Source organism: Emydura macquarii, unplaced genomic scaffold (genome assembly GCF_026122565.2).
Source record: "Emydura macquarii macquarii isolate MOO-44397 ecotype Brisbane River unplaced genomic scaffold, CSIRO-AGI_Emac_v2 contig_2422, whole genome shotgun sequence".
Classification (NCBI taxonomy): domain Eukaryota; kingdom Metazoa; phylum Chordata; order Testudines; family Chelidae; genus Emydura; species Emydura macquarii.
Genome location: NW_027132559.1, coordinates 6177611 through 6200480, shown reverse-complemented (window position 1 = coordinate 6200480; position 22870 = coordinate 6177611). Strand labels below are relative to the sequence as shown.

The following is a 22870-nucleotide window of genomic DNA, read 5'->3' as shown; positions in this document are numbered from 1 at the left end:
CGCCCGGCTGCTCCTGCCACGCTGGTGACCAGCAGGGAAGGCGCCCGGCTGAGCCAGCCTCGCCCGACCTCCCTGACACGTCTCAACAGCCGCAGCCTCGCTCCCTGCAGCCGGGCAGGGCAGGCCCGGCCTCGGTACCTAGGCCAAGCAGGGCACGGGCGAAGCCAGCCAGCGGGCAGACGACAGAGCCCGGCAGCTCCCCGCACAGCCCTGCCTGAGGCGGGGAGGGGGGCCCCTCAAAGCGCAGCCAGCGGAGACTACAACTCCCAGCATGCCACGCTTCCCTTTGCTGCGGGATTTAAAGCGGGGACCCCCAGGCGCTGCTGCACCCGCCCCCAGCAGGCAGCCTCAGCAGTGAACGAGATCATCACGGCCGGCAACGCCCACCTCCCGGCCTCATTTATCTCACGTGACATCAAAACGACGCGTCCCCCCCCCCCCCCCCCCCCCCCCCCCCCCCCCCCCCGCCTTAATACAATTGGTGGAAACAACTGCCAATCACATTCCTCCACAGCGCTCTGTCCTCTTTTCCAAGGGGGTCGAGGTCGGTAAAGCCGCCGCTTCCCCCCGCCACGCCTGCTCTAATTGGCTGAGAGCATGAGCCTGTCCCTGCACCAGGGAAGTACCTGTCGCTCTGTGACAGGTTGACAGGCAGTTCCGGATTGAGAGGGTAAGGCGGGGATTGGTTCCTCGGACCTCCTCCTTCGGCCTTTCCCTCCTCCCCCTCTGCTAGCTCCTCCCTCCCCCCCAGGGGCGGGGGAACGCTGGCCTGGGTGACAAGACTCCCATTCATTTAGCCTCGCACCAATTCTGATTCGCCCGCGGCACTAGGCCCTGGTAGTCTCGCGCCCCAGCCTCGGAGTAGTTTCACTATCTCCCACGTCATCCCTTCCTTCGTACAGTTTCCTCCCGGGGCTAACTAGCGCGCGGCGTTCCCCCGTTTCCCCCTGCCTCGCGCGCTTCGCCGCCCCCCTCCCCGCACGCACGCACGCAGCGGCGCAACAGCCTCTCTTTAGTCACCGCCCCTCGCTAGCTCCTCCTCCTCCCTCCCTCTCTCAGTCGCTGGCCCCTCCTTTCCGCTCCTCGCACCCCCCTCCCTTCCCCCAGGCAGCTCGCGCGCGCGTCGCCCTGACTGCTTCTCTCTCTGCCTCGCGCCGCCCTGGGATGTTGACGGTTGCGTCTGGAGGCAGACCCCGGCTCGGCTCGGCGACGACGGCCGTGGGGAGCCCGTGAGGCAGCCCCAGCCCCCCCCCGCCGTAGCGCTGAGGGAGCCGCGAGCGGGCGCCCCTCCCCCTCCGCTCCTTCCCCCGCCTCCTGCCTCCCTCCCTCCCCGCGCGCCAGGCGGCGAGTCTGCGAGGAGCCCGGGGTACAACATGGCGGAGCACTCGGCCGCCGACCACAGGCACAAACCCGCCAACTCCGCCGGCCCGTTGGCGCTGGGGAACAGCCGGGCCGGGGCGGGCAGCGGCTCCTCCGCGGCGGCTGCCGGCGGCCCCCCGGCGGGTGGAGGCGGCCTGTCGGGGGGCCTGTCGCAGCCGGCGGGCTGGCAGTCGCTGCTCTCCTTCACTATCCTCTTCCTGGCCTGGCTGGCCGGCTTCAGCTCCCGGCTCTTCGCCGTCATCCGCTTCGAGAGCATCATCCACGAGTTCGACCCCTGGTGAGTCGCCGCCGCTGACCGGGGGTGTGTGGGGGGGGTGTCGGGGCTGATCCCGGCGCTGCCCCTGGAGCCGGGCGATGAGGACGCGCCGGGTCCTTCCCCCGGTGTCCTGACTCTGAGCTGCGGAGGCGGCGAACGGCCAAATCCTGCCGGGCACCGGCCCGCTTCGCCAACTTGAGCCGCGCCTGGTCCTTCCGCTGCCGGGGCTGGGGGTGGGAGAGCGGGCGGGAGCCGCGAGGCGAAGGGGCATCGGGGGCTGCAACACGCGAGGCGAAGGGGGCCGTGGGCCGAGCCGGGAGGCGCTGGGAGGCAGCGTGAGGGGCACCCGGAGGCAGGGCACGGAGAGGGAGAGTACGGCGCCGAAGTTGTGGATCTGTGCGAGCTCTGGGAAATCGGTGTGATCGGAAGAGAGGTGTTAAAAAATAAAGCAGCCTTGTTGCTTTGCCTTTCTCCTTCCTGTGCTCCCTTTTGGAGCTGAATTTTGCATGCTGCAGCTAGGAGTGTTGGTACAAAATACAGCTTCGGTGGCGAGGGGAGGTATCCGGAAAGTTGGGGGAACAGCAGGCAGGTGGGCTGTTGGGTTACGCCGGAGAAACGGAAATCCGTATGAAGGATGAAATAAGTAAGTGCTTGGTGAAATGAAGATCAACCAAAAAGGAACTAGGATTTCATATCAAGTCCTTCTATCACAATGTCGGTCTCCAGATGTGCTGCAGCGCTTCATGGTATTCTTTCATTGGATTCCTTTTTGGCCAGGGAGGGAAGAGGGTAAGGAATGCACTGCAGGAAGTAATCTTCATAACTGACTTGTGGGATTACAATAAAATGGGTGGCACTGATTTACAGCCAGATATTTCAAAGTGCCTTCTTTTAGCCTGAATTCTCTTACTGTTTCCCAAACATCTTGATTTTTCTAAAGATTGTTTTCATTTGTATGTAAGCTGGATTCTTGTGCATTGGAGGCAATGGAACCATGTTATGCAAAAGATCAAGAAATGCTGCACTTTGTTTCTGTTCTAGTCCTTGCAGTAAGGTTTGTCTAAGAAAAAGACAGCAGAGTGTGTGGAAATTTTGTTTGGAGAGTGTGACAATGAAACATATCTAGTGTTAGTTGAGACCATCCTAGCAAGGGGCCAATGTATTTAGATCTTGAAGTAAGATATTTCTGCCTTATTCATTCAACTCTCCTTTTTTTTTATTTATTTAAACAATCCAAAATTTTAAGTCTGATATCTCTTATTGTTGATCATTTTTAGGGAAAGGCATGCTCTTCTATGTTTTGCAATACTTTTGCAATACATTTTTTGTTGATTCTATAAAATCTAGAAAAATGTTAATGCTTTACTAAAATACATATTGTACATTTCAGTTTGCACAGTTCAGTTTCAGTGCAACTTTTATTTCTTTAGTTTGCAAATTATGATATGTGAGGGCAGAGATAGTGTCCAGAGAAGTAAAGCTGATGTTAAACTTTGTTCTTAAGCGTCATGTTAAGTCATTTTAATGCAAATTCTGTACTAAAAAAAGCAAAAGTGAAGGATATTCGGAAGTTCAAGCATTGGCCCATTATAAGAGTGTTTTATTGTGTAAATGTGAATAAGTGAAATTGAAGTGCAAATCTAACAATAGAAATTAGAGATTAAGGGGTTTATTACATTTCTTTAGTGCATCTTCTGCCACTTTAGGAATTGTCTCCTGTATAATTTTTTTATGCTTTTCTGTTCTAAATTTAGGTAAAGGAACTTACACTTTGGAATATTTTCCAACTGCAATAGTTTTTGTTGTCAGGAAGTTTTTCCTGGCATTAGGACCTATATTGTCCCTTAATTTTTTTTCATTCTTATTTATCAAGAACTGTTTTCCTCAGATGACTGGAAATGGTGCTGTGGTGAATTAGGTGACATAGCATCAATTTAAAAAAAAAAAATTTTTTTTAAACAATTAAATTTCTAGCCCTTAGGGCAGCAAAGGTAACACTGCTTGTGAACAGTATGTCAAATGTGGTTATTTTCCTGACTCTGCAAATGGATAGCTTCAGTGCATCTGCTGCTGCATGTAGCTTTGCCAATCATCTGTAGAATAAAGTTGTTAAAACCCAGCAAGTTTCGTATGGCAAGTCTTGGGGGAACAGTGAAAATGTTGAGAATCATGTCAATGTCATGATGCTGCATGCCAGAAGTCGTAGCAGTGGGCACTAGAGCTGTTTAATGGGGAGAACCTAAATGATGGCAGATCTGGAAGAAGGGTAAAGTAGAGGAGTCCCTTCTCCATTGGAGCAGTCTTGGTGAGAATAGGAGACAGAGCTGCGCCTCCATTTGAGTAGAGAGATAGGAGTGGAATGTCAAATTTATAAGACTCCTACTATTAAAAGACTGGTCTGAAAGAATCTATAAGCAGAGTCCAGAAACCCACCCCCAGGTAAAAATCTCAGTACATTCCTCTTTTCTAGTGGCTGGTGGCAGTGAGCTGGGTTTCTCTTCAGGACATGCTCCTGGTCTTCACTGGTGGAACAGCTCTGCTGTGGCTTTGGCACCCCATCCCCTAATCAAACTTGTATCAAACTTGGTTACAGTGCCTTGAAGCACCCTAAATGTTCTTCAACTATTTGTATGCTATTAATATATTGTCACTTACTTATCCCATAACCAGCAGAGGGAGCTGCTGGCTGGTAGTTGTAAGAGTAAGAGGAATGTTGAGTATTATCTGAGGCCTGGTCTACATTTAAAGCTTAGGTTGACATAGCTATGCTGCTCAGATACGTGAAAAATCCACACCCTAGGGCACTGTAGCTATGCTGACCTAACCCTGGTGTAGATGCAGCTAGGTCAGTGGAAGAATGCTTCTCTTGACTTAGTTACCATCACTCACGGAAGCAGAGATCCTACAGCAATGGGAAAAAACCGTTCTGTTGCATAGTCTGTGTCTATAAGCTTATAGTAGCATAGCAATGATGCCATATGTTTTCTTATGTTTGGGAATTTTTGTTGTTGCATCGTGGTATGGAGAGCTGCCACCTTTCCTTTTTTTTGTATTTTTAATTTTCAGGTACAGGCATATGGAACTCTGGATGAGGGGGGAGGAGATTGTATATACTTTTTCTGAATTGAACACACAGATATTTAGCTCTTGATTTTTCTTCCTAAGTAAATCATTCTATGCCCTTATTTTAATAGTTAATGTCTTAAACCCCAATCTTGCAACTGCCTTTATGTGGTTGCACAGCCCCCGGTGTCTGTTTTGCAGGAGAGTCATTTTCAGGAGTGGGACTTCATTTAGCTGTTTGTGTTTGATGTGTGTGAATCTGGTGTTATGATTAGTTGTGCTATTTGGCACTTCTGAAAAATAGTAGGACTACCACTTTTGTTAATACTCTAATCTCTTTAGCTCTTTTTGTTGTAATTCTGTGCCTTACTGGTTTTTATAACTCTTCCCGGTTTAGTTTCATCTGTGGATTTCAGTAGTGGCATTATTCACTCTTCCAGGTAATTAATGATTATAACAAAGACAGGACTGAAACCTTGACCTTCCCAGGAGATGCTTGTCCTCCGATTTAATACACTGTTGCTAGCATTTCCAGCCACATTGCACATGCTCCCAGGCCTCACTGAGCCACCTGCACCATTCTGAAGCAGCCACACAGAATTGAACTTAAAGACGTGGATGTGGATGAAATAGATTAGCTTTTTTACTTTGCCTGCTGCTGCTTTCCCTGTTAAAATATCCATTGGCAGAGGAAAAGGCACACTAGTCAGGGAGTCAGAGGGCCATTAATTCTAGTTCCCCCTCTTCTTGTGGCTGATATTAAGAATTCTGTGCACTTCACAGCCCTTATTATTAAGCAAGGATACATAATTATACCCGCGTAAAGAGGAAAGTATCAGTCCTCCATTTTACAGAAGGGTAACTGAATATTTGCTAAAGGTCACCCTTAACAGAGGTGGGAGTAGAATCCAGGTCTTAAATATAGGAGACCCAAGTCTCTGTCTGAGAAGCAGTGTGGCATATGGGATAATCTGCCAAATTACATGTTTGGGTTTGCTGTCTGGAAACAGGGGCTGCTTCTGTATGTGGTATGCATTTCCCTGTAGTGATTGGTCCTGGCAAGATAAAGCCTTCTATTGTTGTCAGCTAATGGAATTACTACTTTAGCTCAAGTGATAGGTTTCAACAGTGCAACATAAAACTGGGTTCGTACACAGCTGACAACCTAGGCAGGAATTGTTGTACATGCTAACGTTTCTTTTATTTGATTTTTCTTCACTTTTCAAAACAAAAACAGGAAATTACACAACTCTACACCCCCTTTCTTTTTCTGCGGTTCCCTGCCATGTTAGCTATATACCTTACACCTTCTGCAATGCATGAGGTAGGACTTGTGAACTTCAGCCTTGTTTACAATACCCCTGTTTCATTCATTGGGCACCATCTAAGCTGTATGGTAAATGGGGAAGGGGTCTTGTGGAAAAAACAATATGGTGATTATGTAATTAATTATATTGTATGAGCAACCTCAGTTTTGGCATTTCTTAAATTTTGAGTGCATGACTTTGCGATCTTTGTTTTTGTAATGTATATAATACATAATAAACAACAAATAACTATTGCTTTATATCGTAAGAAGTATACTTTTGTGTGGACACAGGTTTAGGGAGGCGTTTCATATTCTGATCTTCACTTTCCAATGATTGGCAGACATTGAAGAAGAAACCCAGATATCGAGAAGAGTATTTCTTCAAGGATACATGTGACTGACTGGGGAGGCCACACATTGAATGGAACATCTATATACCCTTACTGACAAGTTGGAAAAATAACATTGCATGTTTCCTGAATTGAAGTATGTTGAATTGGAATATTTAGGACAAATGATCAGTAAAGTTAAGATTCTGCCACAAGTATTTTTAGTAGAAGTCATCAACAGAAGATGGGCAATAAACAAAAAAATCATGGAAGCCCCACGACCTGTCTGACTTTTACTAAAAATACCCTGGGGTTGGGGGGACAAACAGTGTTGCTGGGGCTTGCAGTTACTCCAACTCATGGGTGCTGACCCAATCCGGCACTGCTCCAGCAGCCGCTGCTCCAGTCTGGCCCAGAAGAAGTCACAGATGTCCCGGAAAGTCATGGAATCAATTACCTCCAGGATAGAATCGTATCCTTAATGATCAGTAATACCTCTCTTGATACAGTTACCATTACTCTTTCAGGTTTCTTTCTTTAGTTTTACTATATACCTTGAATTTGCTTCCTTTATGTCAAATCTGTTCTAAAATGTAATATTAAAATTCATTGCATGCTGGAATTTATTTTTTTAACACTCTTGGGGAAAAATATCTTAAAATAATGTTTTACTATTCTTATTTATTAAAAAGATATTTACAAATCTCATATACTTAACAAAGAAAGTACTTGAAAATTCCTTTATCAACACTGCACTATCTTCATGCTATAGCCAATTTTTTCCCCATTCAGAAAGTGAAATGGCTGAAAAGACATTGGATCTGTAGTTTTGTGGTTTGGAGGGCAGGAGAGGGGTTGTCAGCAGTGGAAGCCAATGGGTGGCTCTCTTGTCTCCTAAACTGTAGAACAATAAGTGTAAAAACTAATGCAGTTCATGAACTGTTCAAAAAGTTTTATTAATCTTCCTATGGTACTTTGACTACCGTATGTTATGCAAGTGACTAGCACAATTCATCTGTGTCAAATGCTTGAAGTAGTATTTGAAAAGATGCTACATATGTTTTATGATCCATTTTACCTTTTAATGGTTTTTAATATTTCAGTTGCCAGGTAGAAAACGAAGTTTTGACAATAAAGAAATTCCATTAAACATTTTCACTTAATTTGGATATATAATATAGGAATATTCAGAGGCTACCCTCAAACAGAGTTTACTTACCAGCAACTTAATTTGTGGTGATTGTTGGGATCAGTCTCATTTTACTTTTGGTCTTGTTATTCTGAGAACTTTTGTGATAACCTTACTTTTCTGCTCTAGCTAAACCTCTTCAGTGGCTGTTGAGTTTTTGGTTTTGAGTTGGTTGTCTAAGTTGAAGCAATGAAAATTAATTTGCATTCTTTTTTTTGTAAAGAAAGCTGAGCTCTATCTTTGCTGAGAGGAATCCTGTAACATACGGCATAAATTAATTTTGAGCAGAAATTTTTTTATAGAAAGCCATGTTCCAGCACCTTTGCTGTGTCTACATTAGGATGTCCTTTCTAGAACACTTTAGTGACACGCCAGTGCATCAGTGCTTCAACACAGTATCATTCTCCATGCTTAGCTCTTGCACCATGTTCTTGAGATCAGAAGACTGTTTGTGTCAGCCTGCATTGACTATTTGTCAGCCTGAAATCTGCTGTTTCTTTCAAGGATATCTTAAATAGAGAAAGAGGGGCTGCGTCGCAGCTTTAAACATGTTAGTTCAGCAAAACTTTGTCTAGGATGGTTGGCCATATTGTCTTCTGCCTTAAATTTTACTGTGGTGCACTAGGGGTCACCCATCCACTGGAAAGAATGTGGGCATAGCTTTCAAGCCCAACTAGGAAATTCCTGTAAGTCTGGTACGAGACCACGCCAGAGTGCTTTGAAGTGTAAACTTGCAAAGCTAAAACCTGTAAATGTGCCTCAGTGTTAGGTTTTCCCAAACCAGGGCAGGTTTCCTCCACCCCTATTAAGCCAAGTGGGTCAGCTTTCCTATTGAAGATCCATCACCATTGGAGTTGAGGGCTGTGCCAAGTTTCAACTGTTTGAATTAGGTGGTACTGAACTCCAGCTTATCAGATGTGGTGAAGCCTCTGTGTAAGAGACCAAGGCACCAGGACAAGACCCCTGACTCCAGGTGACTCTGTACTGAGGCCTCCTGATGTTCCCTTCTTGTATTCATAGAAGAGAGAACAGTAATTTTTGGGTATCATTATGTCTTGTGACCTGGCCCATTCACCGGTGGTTTTCTGCAAGACTATCACAGTCTTCAGCACTGGCTTACAGACAGCCCTTGCCCTGGATTTACATCCCTCCACGTGTGCCCGCGCGCATACACATCACATCCCACCCCAAAAAAGGAGATGCTGCAGGAAATCCTATCAAATTCCTCTTGACAAAGAGAGCTATCAATGTTGTGTCACTGGATCAAAAAGACAATTGGTATCGAGAGTGAATGGTGGCTTAAGTAGAGAAATTCCACAGGCTTTATTTAACTAGAACTCCTTTGCTCATTTTTCTGGGATGTTGTATTGGTAGCTAATTTCCAAAATATAGGAATATTCAGAGGCTACCTTCAATTCAGGCTACCTGACCACTTTCCCCCTCTTCCTCATAGTTCTAGTGTATTGAAATCTGACCATTCAAGGAAGCTACTAATATCTAGGCAGTTGGTGGCCACATCCTTGAATGATTAAGTTACAAAAGGGCACTCATGACATCTAACCAGAAAATTATCAATGAGCAGTACTTAAGTCTTCAGGTGCATCCCAAAAGCCTGAATATGAAGTGGCAATACTGGAGTTAATAGTAAATAAGTTTTTTTTTTCCCCTCCATATTTTGCTGAGATCCATTATTTACCATTGATATTTTAGTTGTGCCTTGAAAATTATTTAAAGGTGGACTGGTTTGTGAATATTGTAATAAAATAATATTTATGTACTACACACCATTGAGTATTCAGTTACCGTAGTTCAGAAACAAGGTATTGTATTTAATTTGCTTTAATTACTTGTCACTTGTCTTCAAGTGGAATATCTTCCATCTTTAGTTGAAAGTTTGTTTAATGAAACATTTTTTAAAAACTTTTGGGTCTGCAATATAGCTGATATCAGATTTATCTTTCATAGATTAAAAATTATCTTTTATAGATATCATTGATAGATAAAACCTTGTGAATTGGTTGAGTACAATACTTCATCTAATGTAAGTTATTTTGTGAGGATAAAGGAGTTAAGTGTATTTTAAAAAATTGAATGGTATTTGATAAACAGTTTGTGATATTTAACTCCTACAAATGGAGGGTGGGGAAAAATCTGATAAAGGATAGGTTTTTTGTTTTTTTAATAAGTACCATCCAAGAAAACTCAATCTCTGTGTTCTTAAAATAACACAACATCCTTTCTAGATTGGGCCTTATCACCAATAATAAATATCTAGTCCAAATTCTGCTTTCTTTGTCTCCATATGGATTGTATACATGTAACTGAAAGCTGAATTTGGGGGGGTGAGTGGAGCAAAAAGAGGTGGGGATTGGTGATTCTTTGCTTTACAGTAAGGTAAGCCTGGCTTGGCAGAGTATTGCTTAGTTGGTGTCCTCCAGTATTGAATCCATGTTTTTATGAAGCATGTCCCCCAACCTCTTACCTCCCTCTCCCCACAAAAAGTATGACATCAAATGATATTCTGAGTTACTATCTAAAAATACAGTTTTGCAGTGGATTAAGTGCAGGATTTATTAGTATCATTTTACAGAGTGTTTTAAAGTGTTTTAGGAGGGAGGGCTCTTTCAATTTTAGTGCCATAAGCACCAAACTATTGGCTACTCTGATTTAGTGGGTATGTCTCAATCTTTCCTGTTGGAGCTGTTCCACTTTGTATAAATGAATTTTCATTGGGCCAGAGAGAGAGAGAGACACCGCAATGGCTGAGCATCCTCTTTATTGGCTTCCCTTTTAATGTATACTCATGTATTCTTAGCTTATTTTAACACTTAGCCCCACCCTCTCAAAATGTTTTGGGTCACTTTTAAACATTATGAATGGACTTTTAAAAAATATCTAAATGACTTTAGTTCACAAGTCCAATTGATTTTTCGTGGTACTAAGTCACTTAGGTGCTTTTAAAATTCCACCCTGCAGAGACAGGAACATTAACGTGTAACTTTCTATGATCTTCATGACAAATAATATGCTAAAAATGTTTTATAACACTATATATGGACCCAGTTTTTGTTAAATGCACAATATTGCGGTCATTGCAATTCACTGTAGAATATGTATTCCCATAAGAGAACTTAATAGTCATATTTTATCATTGTACATTTGTGATGTCTACATACATTTTTTTTATTGAAATTATAGGCCATAGGGTTCAGTAGTATATACCTTTTGTAGTGGCTTAAATTTCTGATTTTGTTCTGACTAAGGTCTCATTTAACTTCAATAAAAGGTGCAAAAATTTAGGGCAGGTGCAGCATACTGGTTATAAGCAATTTTGAAAGCCCAGCTGAGTTAAAATTTAAAAATGGAAGGAGATGGACTCCTGAAGAGAACAGGGAACTATTATTTATTATTCTTGCAGTGTTGCTGACACAGATGCACATTCTTGGTGTGTTGGTGCAGTCCATGTCATTGCTGGAACCTTTTATAAAGATTTGACTGTTGGGCCCATGTTGTTACTCCCTTGTAGTGTTAAATGTTTGGGCCTGAAGCCATATATGGAGCAACAGCAACAGCCTTCGGTTGTACTACATCCCATTGGGTTCCTTCAGCAGCTTCCCATTAGTAATATGCTATTCCTAAAGGTATTGTTTTTCTTAGTATTTACTAGTTAAAATCTAGGGGTTTTTTTTTAGAATAGTTATGCCATTTCAGCTTTAATGTATTTTGCAATTCTTTGAGTGATTGCACATATCCATTCCACTGTGGGTGTTTGTAAACTCCAATGCATAGTTGTCAGAGAGTTTTGTGGCCCAACCGCTCTGTTGTCTTGCACACACTGGGGTGGCATAAAGGGCAGAGCTGCTCCAGACCCCCATCAATTCCTTCCGACCATCTGGGATGGTTGTTGGACCTCCCCAACCTTGTTTCTGCAAGTCTTTACTTGATAGGTGTAAATAGTACTACATATAGCTAGTGTAGCTTAGTAGTTAGTTTTGTTTTGTTTTAAATATTTCTGTTTTATGTGGTTACAGCACCCAGTTTGGGTACCATTCCTGGTACTGGAGATATGTTGTGCTCTGAGTTTCAAGCCCTGTCCGTGCTTGTGGCAAGGCAATGCCGAATAGTGATCTTCACTCCGGCTGTCTTAAGTGCTCAGGGAGGTTCACGTGAGCAACAAGTGTGACATTTGTAAGGACTTTAAACCCTGTTCAAAAAAAAGACAGGACAGTCAGATTAAAATATCTGTTAATGAAATCAGTGCTACGGCCTCCATCTGAGCTCTCTGCTTCAGTTTGGGTACCAAGCATCTTAGTGTTGGTCAGTAGCACACCTCCGGAAGTATTGGAACTGAGAGTGAGATCTGCGTCTCCGTGTCAGGGGGACATGCAGAGAGGAAGCACTCTCCAGAGTCTAGTGCGGCCCTGTCAAGACTGATTCCTTCTTCAACATCTCTTCACACCATGGTACCATCTACTCATGAGGCTGCAAGAGAGTCATTAAACCTCTCAGTCCTGCCATCACCATTGGTTCAAGAGACTCACACGGTCACCCAACATACCACCTCCAGTGCATCACCTGACACCAAACACTCCATCAGATGTGGTCATCAGGATACTAGCTGTTCAGTGTGGAGATACTGAGCGTTCAGTCAAGACAGGATCTGTCTCATGAACAGTTGCATGAGGAGCAAGAACTGGAACAGTCCCTGATACCATTAGCTTCCTATTCCTCATCCCTGGATGAAATAATTGTAGCAGAGCCTATTTCTCCACCTTCAGCTGATTTTAAGAGTCATGAGTAAGGTTAAGATTTTGTCATGGTTATTTTTAGTAAATGTCAGGGACAGGGAATGGGCAATAAACAAAAATTCACAAAGCCCATTACCTGACTCTGACTTTTTTACTAAAAATAACAGTGACAAAATGCGACTGACTGGGGTGGTGAGAACCCCAGCCCTGCTGGGAGAAAGGTAAGAACTTGCCACAGCTTACCACTCCAGGACCCCCGCTGCCCACGGGGCTCGGAACGGCAGGGATAGCTGGGAGCAGTGGGGGGCCCCCACCGCCTGCAGTGGCTAGGAACTGTGTGGGGTCTCTCCACTGCCAATGGAGACAGGGAGCTCCGGATCCTCCTGCAAGGGCTAGGAGCTGTGTACTCTGCCCCAACTGTCTGCAGCTGCTAGGAGCTGGGGGGGCCCCCTACTGCCCACAGCAGCAGGGAACTGTGAGGCCCCCACTACCAGGGGCAGCTAAGATCTATGGGGATCTGTGCCAGCTGGAAGCTCCAGGTCCCCCCACCACCGTGGCAGCAGCAGGGAACTCCGGGTCCCCCTGCCAACTTTGAAAGCTCTAGCTTCACTGCTCCAGGGCTGAAGCAGTAAATGTCCTAGAGGTCTGTAGAAATCAAGGAATCTGTGACCTCCAGGACATAATCTTATCCTTACTCATAAGGAGTTGTTGAGGAGGATGGCCCTAAATACTTCCCCAGAGGAGGTCCAGGAAAAGTCCTATGAGTTGGTGGACACTGACATCTGCGGCTCCAGCTAGAATAACTCTACTGACAAAAGGAGAGGACACTGGCAGATCCCAGCTTCCCTACCTCTGATTTCAACAGGAGAGGGGAAACAATTATATGTCCCCTTCAAGGGGTTTAAGCACCTGTGTAACCATCCTCCTCTAGGCTCGCTTGTAGTGGCAGCAGCCAATGAAAAAGAAAGATGGGGCATCAGGCTTTGATCCCCCAAAAATAAAGAAGACAAGCTAGTCTTATTTGGGAGGAAGCTTTATTCCAGTAGGGCTTAGGCAGCATCTGCAACTTCCTTGAAAAGCATGACCTTCTCAGAAAGAGGCAGAGCAATAGCTTGGGGTTCAGCCCAAAACAAAATAGTTTCGTAGTTAAAGCGTTGAGATCTGATACTTCTTTTGGCAGAGCTATGCTACAATCTTTGTTTAGGTAGATTCCGAACATCCACCTCCATCTCATCAGTCACTGCTTGAGACACCAAGAGTGGATCCACTGTTCTTCCCCACTGCTAAGGAGGATTCTGTGTTGGCAAAGGAATACTGGATTCTGTATTGGCAAAGGAACTGAGGGGCCAATCCCCCAGGCAGACAACTGAGAGAGACTGGAAATACAAACCCAGCCTGGGAGAACCAGTCTGTGAGAAGGACTTCAGGGAAACATGGAATGTGTGCATAGAGACAGGGAGCATTTTTGTTTAGGGCAGCCTGTGTGGCTTCAGTCCTATTGAGAACAATGGAAAATGTCAGTCATTTGAAAGAGGGATTTTTTTAATGAAATCTCAACAGTTCTCTTACTCTTTTGTCCCACAAGTTTAAATATTGGCCTCCACCAGTGAAGGGCAGCTAACATGACTTAGCACCAGGTAAATAAGGATATTACTGGTAAAAGGCACTTCATTGAAGCCTTTCTGCTTTGTTGGTGGAGGAGACCGCCACCTGGGCTTAAATGCTTTTTCATTAATCTTTAAGAGTAGACCTCAACTCTTTTTTTTTTTTTTTTTGGTAGAGGTGGATTTTGGAAAGCAGGTACTCTAGGCTTATTTGAAAGATAGCTTATCTCCTTGCTGAAAATAGTGCTTACTGTCTCTGCTAGCTATTCTGGTGTGTCCTGCAGGATGGAAGAAAAGGGGGGATGATTAATAAGATAAATTTACTCACTGGTGAAGAGTTGATCTTAGTCCCCTCTTCTTCCATTCTGCAGCTCTCCCTTTCTACCCTCTCTCCTCTTATGGGTAATTCAAAAGCAGAAACCCTGCAGGGAGGTGGAGTCAGGTTACATATGTTCTGTTCTTTGCCGCCTTACTTCCTGATAGCTGGTGGCATAATCTTTGCGCTGATTATTCCAGCAGCGTTGGAGTTGAAGAGGGAATTCAACAAACATTCACGAGTGAGTAAATTTCCCATGTCAGATGTTACTACCACTTTGACTATGCCTTAAATCCTTTTCTGCAACTGCAAAATTTCCTTAAGTTGAAAGTGGTTCACTTAATCATTTTGGTGGTGGTACTTTACATTTCCCCAGTGTGTTTATTAACCAAGTTAAAATATTTTAAAAAGTGCCACCATTTTAAAAAGGCAGGTCTGTGAGGACTCTTCTGAATAAGGACTAGTAAGAAGAGATTTAGAAGATTGGCGGTCTTTGGGGCCGGAATCAGAATGACTTTAAATGTTAGTGGCGAAACTAATCTTTGAATCAATGACTAATAACTGGCAGAGCTCCTCTCTTGGAAAGACTGTTGCACGTAATGTTTATAACTCAAGGAAGATAGATACTTTTCCTCAAAGTAGTAATTTTTTACATGAAAATCTAAAGGGCCTACAAAAAAAATCCTTTAAATCAGATTTCCAATAGTATTAGTAATTAAAAAGGAAATCGGAAACAAATGGTAAATAAATCAAGATGGGAAATATTTAGAAATGTGACAGATGCTTCCTTTTTAATCTTTCATTCTTTGCATCTTGTTACACTTTAAAAAAGGACAAAAATGCAACTATTTCAGAGGTTTATTTTTATTAGGTTTCAGTTTTCAAGTTATAGTCCCATATATAAAGAATGAAGTTATAGGTTACATGACCTCTTATTTGTGCTTTGCTGTTTGTGTTTTAAATTAATAATATAAAGTCAGGCTTTCAGTGGATTGAATGATAAAAACTAGTTTGAATTTTAGTGGTTAATAAAAGCGTAAATCTATTTTTAATTTGTAAAAATGTGTATATACAGATGTATATCCTCTGTTTATAACCAGAAATGATACAGAAATTAGTTCTGAACGTGGATTATAGGTGTGTTGGAAGATGCTTTTATGATACTAATTGGATAATCCTAGCCATTTTGTGCTTTTGTTTCTAGGGATTTAGGGTAATCCCTCTTGACTTTCAACAAGCAGATATGTAGTGATTTTTATTCTATTTTTTAAAATGTTCCTATCCAATGCTCAATATGTACAATACTAAGTACAAGTTGACTCAGGGCTGATCTACACTACACAGTTAGGTTGACATAAGGCAGCTTATGTCGATCTAATTATGTCAGTGTCTATACTACAGCCTTCCTCCTGCTGATGTAAGTGATCTACTACACCGACATAACTCCGCCTCCAAGAGAAGCTTAAGGCTTATATCCATGTAGTTAGGGCGATGCAGTGTCTGTGTAGCTGTGTAGTCCTTTACATCAGCTGTTGGCTGTCTAATCAGTTTTGTGGCAGGATACCTGAAATAGACAAGAAAGCTGGGCAGTTAGAGCCCAGCTGTCCCCTGCTTCCCTGAAGAGGTGGTTCACTGGATTCTGGGCTGGGAGCCAGGGTGAGAAGCCCGGGCGGCTTTAAACCCCCAGTCTGGGCCGGAAGCTGAAAGGGAGAAGTCCTGCGTGGTTTCAGACCCCCTGCTCTGTGCTGGGAGTCAGGAAGGGAGAAGTCCTGGGTGGCTTCCTCTGCTCCTGGGGGCAGCCTGCTGGGAGCCTGTGGAGCAGCTGGGCTCCTGGCAGGGAGCTGTCAGCAAAACTGAGACCTGGCTCTCAGCTGCCCATACTGCCCCTCTTAAGTCAGTGGAAGTGCTCCTGGTGAGGACATGGACCACTGACCCAAGGAGGGTAGTGTGAACATATTGCGGTGGCTGTAAGTCAACCTATATTAGGTTGACTTACGTTTCTAGTGTATACATATGCTTATTGTCAACACAAGAGACTTATTTTCCCCCAAAGCAAACCCATCTCACTCACCCGCTACTCAATTTCAAATCAGATCACCCAACCCAGTAAAGAGAAAATGTCGAGGAGCATGGATCACTCCAGAGTTAAGGATCTTTGAGAATGCACTACCTTTTTATACCAACCATAGACAGCTAGAGAATTTAAGATAATATCCCAGTGGATCTCAGCTGCAGAAGTAAAACATAAGGAAAAGTGTAAATCGTAAGCTTTATAGATAAATAATAACATTGTGAACTTCAGCTAGAAAAAAGGTGAAAGCCTGAACTGCATACTCTGGAGAATAATATTCCAGCAAGACATATGAATAAAAAACCAGGCAATCACATTCCTAAACCTGTTAAGGCTCAAGATCCAGATATCTGGAGATTGTACTGAAATGTGATGCCTAATTGATGAAAATGCATTATTCTCTCTCTCTTTTTATCTATTTATTTTTTATTTTAATTTTTATTTTCTACTCCTGTTATCTTAGAACGGTGTCAGTTGCTCTTCTACACTTCTAAACATATGCCAAAAGTCTGTAAAATGAACTCTACTAGACATTTAGGTGTCTTAAGTCCTAGTGAAAATGAAGCATAAATAGAAATATAAGTTAAATGCATGGGTTTATGATTTAAAAACATTATTCACTGATGGTCTTATGGAATCTTTCATATCAGAAACTTCAGCAAACACCAACAGAATGGGGGGGGGAGCGAGAGCAAAGTGCTCGGATATAATGTGGGGTGAGGAAGAAAGAAATCCGAAGAAGGCACAGCTAAACCAAGGAAAATACAATGTTGGTTTCATTAATAAGGTTACAGAACCCACAGGTTTTTTCAGAATGAGACACTGTCTTGGTGGCTGTTTCAGACCCACATGCCTAGCTCCCTGAAAATTTGGTTTGTACAGAGGCCATATCCTGGCTTTACTGTGCCATTGTTTCTAGCCCTGGTTGTGCTGTTGCTGTCACCATAGCTGCAGTTCCCACTGTGAAAGCTTCTCTTGGATGAACAGAGGAAAAGTAAAGCACTCTTATTTCCCACATGCTTCAATACTTCAAGTGATTGCAGATGTCCATTACACTAGGTGTGTGTGAGTCTTGTGCACTGGTCTCAGAGTTTTCCTGAGCGGAACCCATGGGATGATCACACCTGCTCCCTGTTACTCTGACTCAAGGATATAAAGGGTGGACATGCCCTCCACCCTTCAGTTCTGTTTTACCATTGGTGGTCAGAGTCTGCTGTCAGTTGTTCCTCTGTGAATGTACAGTTAGTGTGTTTTTGCTAGTTAGTGGTACTTGATGCGCCTGGTACTGGAGGACCCATGCCTACGTCTCTAGGCTTCAAACCTTACTTTGAGTGTTGCAAACTGTTGCATGAAGTGCTTGAGCAAGGGCCATGTCAGGGATAGGTCTCTGTTTTGCCTAGAGAGCTGGACCAATAGAAGCGGAAGCACAAGTAGCAAAGGAGGAGACCTCCCCCTTACACCTCTGTCTCCTCATCAATGTTAAGAGCTGTGTGAATGCATGGACTCCTTTTGAGGATGGCATATGGACTATAGCAGATTTTAGACATTCTCTCTCTGTATCCCCCCTCCCCCCACACACACACCTTTGAGAGAAGGCTGTCACATTTCCTACGTGCATGGCAGTCCGTTGCCTCCCACAAGTGGGTGCTAAGTGTGGTGGAATTGGGATATGTCCTCCAGTTCCTGTCCCCCACCACTACCTTCTTCCCTTTCCCTTTTCAGGGACCCATCTCATGAATCAATTTTGAGATAAATACAGATTTCATGTTATTTGGGAGCCATAGACATGCCCCCTCAATACTGGGGCAGTAGGTTCTATTTCCAATAATTCCTAATACCCAAACCAAAAGGAGGTCTCAGGCCCATTCTGGGTCTTCAGAATCTAAATGAATACATCAAGAAGTTAGAGTTCTGCATGGTCTTCCTTGCAACTATTATTCCTTTATTAGTTACAGGAGATTGGTATGTTGCTCTTTCCTTCCCCTGTGTTTTGTAGCTACTTCTATGCTATGTTTAGTATAGCAAAAGTATTGTAAAGTTTTCAAGCCTTTGTAATCATTTGTAAAAAGGAAATAATTCAGTATGCAAAAATGCTAATGTAGTGATAGGTTGCTATTTTAAATATACAAAATTCAAATTCGGAATGTAAGGTTTTAGTGGTAACACATCTGTACCACATTAAAAATGTGTATACCAGCATAAATTGAACAGCTTTTCACTGAGATGGAATGATATATATATGCATTGTAGCTTTGTTTGCATGTAGTGGAATCTATAATATCTGAGTCTTCGTAATTAAATTTTTAACATTAACATTTCATTGAACAATTTGTATACAAGTAGATAATACTAGTTGCATTTGGAGTCATTTGGCACAGAGCATTTTTACTAAAAGGGCTTAAAATCCTACTTGCCCTGATGAGACACCTTACACAATCAATTCTGCAGAATCCAAACTTACCTTTTAAAAAAAATCTAGTTTTTATAATTGCAAGGATTATAATTGTGAACTATAGCAAAAACAACGAGAGTCCTGTAGCACTTTAAAGACTAACAAATTTAATTTCTGCAGGCATAAGCTTTCGTGGGCTGCAACCTACTGCGTCAGATGCAAGAAATAGAAATCAGATAGGGGGTATATGTGAACAGTGTAAACTATAGGTAATTTTCCTGAGTCTGTAAGCGTAAAGCCTCAGTGCCCATGCTGCTGCTGAAGGTTTTAGGGGCAGAATGGAATTAACAAAATTCCGATCAGTTTCACTGCTGCTATTCACATCTCTGTATATTAATGAAATTGTCTGGAATCTTATCAGTTTCATGCTGTTAATGATGGAAACTTGACTTCTTATCTGGTTATTGCTAATGGGCCTCTCATTTCATCGCCCTATATTTTGTTGCTATGTTTATGCTATGTTTAGTGTCCTGGCTAAAAAGAGTATTGTACATTTTTCAAGCCTTGTTTGTAATCAGTTGTAACTGTCCATTTTGTCTGCCTCTAATGTTGTTAATCTCCAAATTAAGTTGGCATTACTGTCCTCATGCTGTTTTTGTATGTATGTTTTACTAACAGAGTAAGCTGAATAACTTAAATATTAATTTTAAATAGTGCTTTTGTCAGGAAGTACAAATCTTTGTACTGTTTGTCAAAGCCAAAGATGTTTGCTTAGAAACACAGCAGTAATTAATTTGGCACTGAAATGCTGCAGAATTCTATAGCTTCTGGATATAATAGGTGGTTACAGTAAGTGGTATTAACCAGTCATCTTGCAGTGTCACCTCATGTTATAGAAGAACAGCTTTCAGGGTTGAATAAAATCAAACCTAACATTGGAAAGCTAGCCAGGAGAAACTGAATATTGATATTTTCCAGTATATTAATGGAAATGTTAATCAGGTAGCTAAACTTATAAATTCTCATTTTATAAGCCAATCAACATTCATGTCACTACAAAACACTAATTATTATGATTGCTTGTACAGCTGCTCTGCTGCTTCACTTTAATGTTTTGGTGCGCTTCTTGATATTTCATTTAAATATGCTTTAAAACTAATAACCTTTAAATTTATAGCCCCATCTATAATGCATCTAAAATTCTGTCAGGGGACAGAGTTAGTGTGGTAGTCCTGTGGCCCTATTACAGTATGGTTAAAAGTTGTGTTGATAGGACCTAACAATATCATTGTAAAACCCAGTTATGGGAACATTGTTCGGGTCTATCTACAATACAGTTTATTTGTTGTTGTTCACTTTTATGGTGACCAAAAATATGCTATGTCCTTTACAGTGTTAGTAGAAAGGCATGGTCCCTGCCTTGAAGACTTTAAAATTAAATTTTAGATGTGATACAACAAATAAGAGAAACAAATATTAGGGAAAAGTGAGAGGGAGGGATGAAAGTTATGACACTTTCCTTTAGTCACTCTGACTTAAGCATGTGTACATCTGCATAATCACACAGAAGTGGGAACTTGTATTTGGCTGGCCAAGGACAGCATTTTAGAAGGGTTCCAACAAACCTGTCCACTTTATCACTTGTAAGAGTAAAGTCATTACAGTTAACCTTAAACTACTCAGAAGTACTAGTTTATTTCTGAGAGAAATAAACTTCTGACTTGATCTTGCTGCTGTAAAGGAAAAGGAATATTCTTTCTCCATTCATCACTCCATCAAAGTCTCATAGCTCCTAAAGTGATGATGATCTACTGCTTTACCCCTTTCTTTGATTGTGGCTGATGGAAGGATCGGTTGCTTGTGTGTGCGCACACTTCCACTGTTCTCCCAGGTTTCATTTTAAGTCCTCTTCCCCCATGAATAGTATTGGTGCCTGCCTCTGCTGCTGCTGTTAGCTTTCCCAAGTAGCAATACTGACCACAACTTTGCAGTCAGCAGAGACAAGCACAGAGGTCCTGGTCAGCATCGTATCAGGTAGTCATGGTTAAAATGTATTGGTCCGTGTCTTCTCTTCCACAGAGTCATTATCAGCATTGTGTTAGATAACTCATCAGTAAGGTTAAGATTTTATCACGGTTATTTTTAGTAAAAGTGGGGGAGAGATCACAGGCAATAAACAAAAATTCATGGAAGCGGTGACCTCTCCTTGACTTTTTTTGATAAAGTGGGGCTGACTGGGGTTTTGTTTATGTAATGAGTGTGTGGAAGTGTCCTAGTGATCCAGGCGGTGGGGATGGGATGAGAGCAGCGGGGCAGGGTTGTGTGGCCCTCCCTCCCCACCACTGCCTGCAGAGGCAGGTAGCTGGGGGCCAGGGCTAGGAGCTCTGGTTCTGTGGCTCCCCTGCCACTGCTCTGTGGGGCTGATGGCTTGGAGCTGCAGAGGCCCCCCTCCACTGCCACTCTGTGGGGCCAGAAGCTCGGAGCTGCAGGTCCCCTTTTCTCCCTGCCCATGGGGGAAGAGAACTGCCAGGCTCCTTGCTGACTGACAGCTCTTGACCCCCCACCTCACCCAGCTGAAGCAGAAAATGTCAGAGGTCACAGGAAGTCACGGATTCCCTGACTTCTGTGATGTAATCTTATCCTTTCTCAGCTGTGTCATACCATGCTTAAAATGTAGTGAAGATATGAACAGGAACAGAGCTGAGGATATAGCACCACATCTGTTTATGACTAGCTCATGGTCTGCAGGTTTTCTTTGCACCCACAGGGGTTAGAAACTGATTTTTATTTTTAAATTTAATTTAAAGTTTAGATTCTGCAGAAGTTGGTGGCACTTGCCTGGGGAAGGCTTCCTTACTCACTATGGGAGTGTGGACTTTTCAAGTTCTGAGTTCACATACAGTACCCTGAAAAGGTAACAAGGTTTTCTTTGTCAAGAGCTGCAAAGAAGCTCTGATCATTGCAAATCAAGAGGAATATTTAAGATTTGGGGCATGTCTACACTGCAGACAGAAATCAACCTATGTTAGGTCAACTTACACCCCCCCCGTGGTAGTTCATGTCCACATTGCCCTCCTTCTGTTGGTTGTGTGTATCCTCAGCAGGAGTACTTCAACCGACCTAAGAGGGGTAGTGTGAGTGGCTAAGAGCCCATGCTCTCAGCTTTGCATGCATCTTCCTGCTGGGAGCCCGGATGTACCAAAGCTCCCCTCAGGGAGCATGGATGCAGCCCAGACTTCCTGCTCCTGCTGTCATTCGTGTTAATATCACAGCTCCATGCTGGATGCCTGGGGGATAGCTGGGCTTTATCTGGAGGCGTCCACCCTCTTGGCTTTCTTGTCTGTTTTATGGCTCCCTCTGTGAAATTGACAAGAATGACAGCCAGCAGCTACTGTAAGTAACTGGCTGTGTCTACACTGACACTACGTTGTCCTAACTACACCAACATAAAGTCTACATCTCTCGTGGAGGTAGAGTTATGTCGGTGTAGTAGAGTACTTAAGTCGGTGGGACCAAGGCTGTAATATGTACACTGACATAATTAGGTTGACATAAACTGCCTTATGTCAAACTAATTTTGTAATATAGACCAAGCCTTGAAATGGACTTGCATATTTCCTCTCCTGTTTTTTTCCACTCATGCATCCAGAAATTGAGACTGTTACAATTTGTCTTCTGAGACAAGAACTGCAAACTGGTAACTCTTCACCATAGACTACAGGAATTTAATAATTTTATTCAATATTCTGCACTTTTTAAATCCTGTTCAATTTTATTTAGAGGCTTCCTTATGGGAGTGGTGTATTCAACATTACATCAGTCTAGCAGCTCTACACTTACCAGGGGTCCAAAGCAAATTTAGCAGATCAAATCAGGAAAAAATGATAATCTCTTCATGAATTATCTTCCAAAGATTTGGTTTTTCAGAGACTTTTTCAGAAGTGGGGCTCTCCCACTATAGACACATTTGTGACCAATCTAAGCAACACATGTCACATGTTTTGCTCCACAGGAAGAGTGAGTCCATGCTCTGTCTCAGATTAATTTCTAATTCAGTGAGATAGGAATCCACCCTATGCATTTTTCCTCCAATCCCCAGAGTCCTTAAGTAAGTATAACAGGACAAGGTTCAAATTATTTTAATAGCCCCAGTGTAGACGCTGCAGTTTTGGTACTTGGAAATGATACACCTATCTATTTCAAACACAATTCA

At 43.0% G+C, this 22870-nt stretch overlaps 1 protein-coding gene across 1 annotated transcript in view; it reads left to right on the top strand.

The window, feature by feature from the left end:
• Positions 1–1065: 1065 nt before the first annotated feature.
• STT3B (STT3 oligosaccharyltransferase complex catalytic subunit B) overlaps positions 1066–22870 on the top strand; it is a 75694-nt gene continuing 53889 nt past the window's right edge. Inside the window, exon 1 of the mRNA XM_067561845.1 lies at positions 1066–1657. Within this exon, the coding sequence (XP_067417946.1) occupies positions 1374–1657 (284 nt within the window). The 5' untranslated portion in view covers positions 1066–1373. The remainder of the gene's footprint in view (positions 1658–22870) is intronic.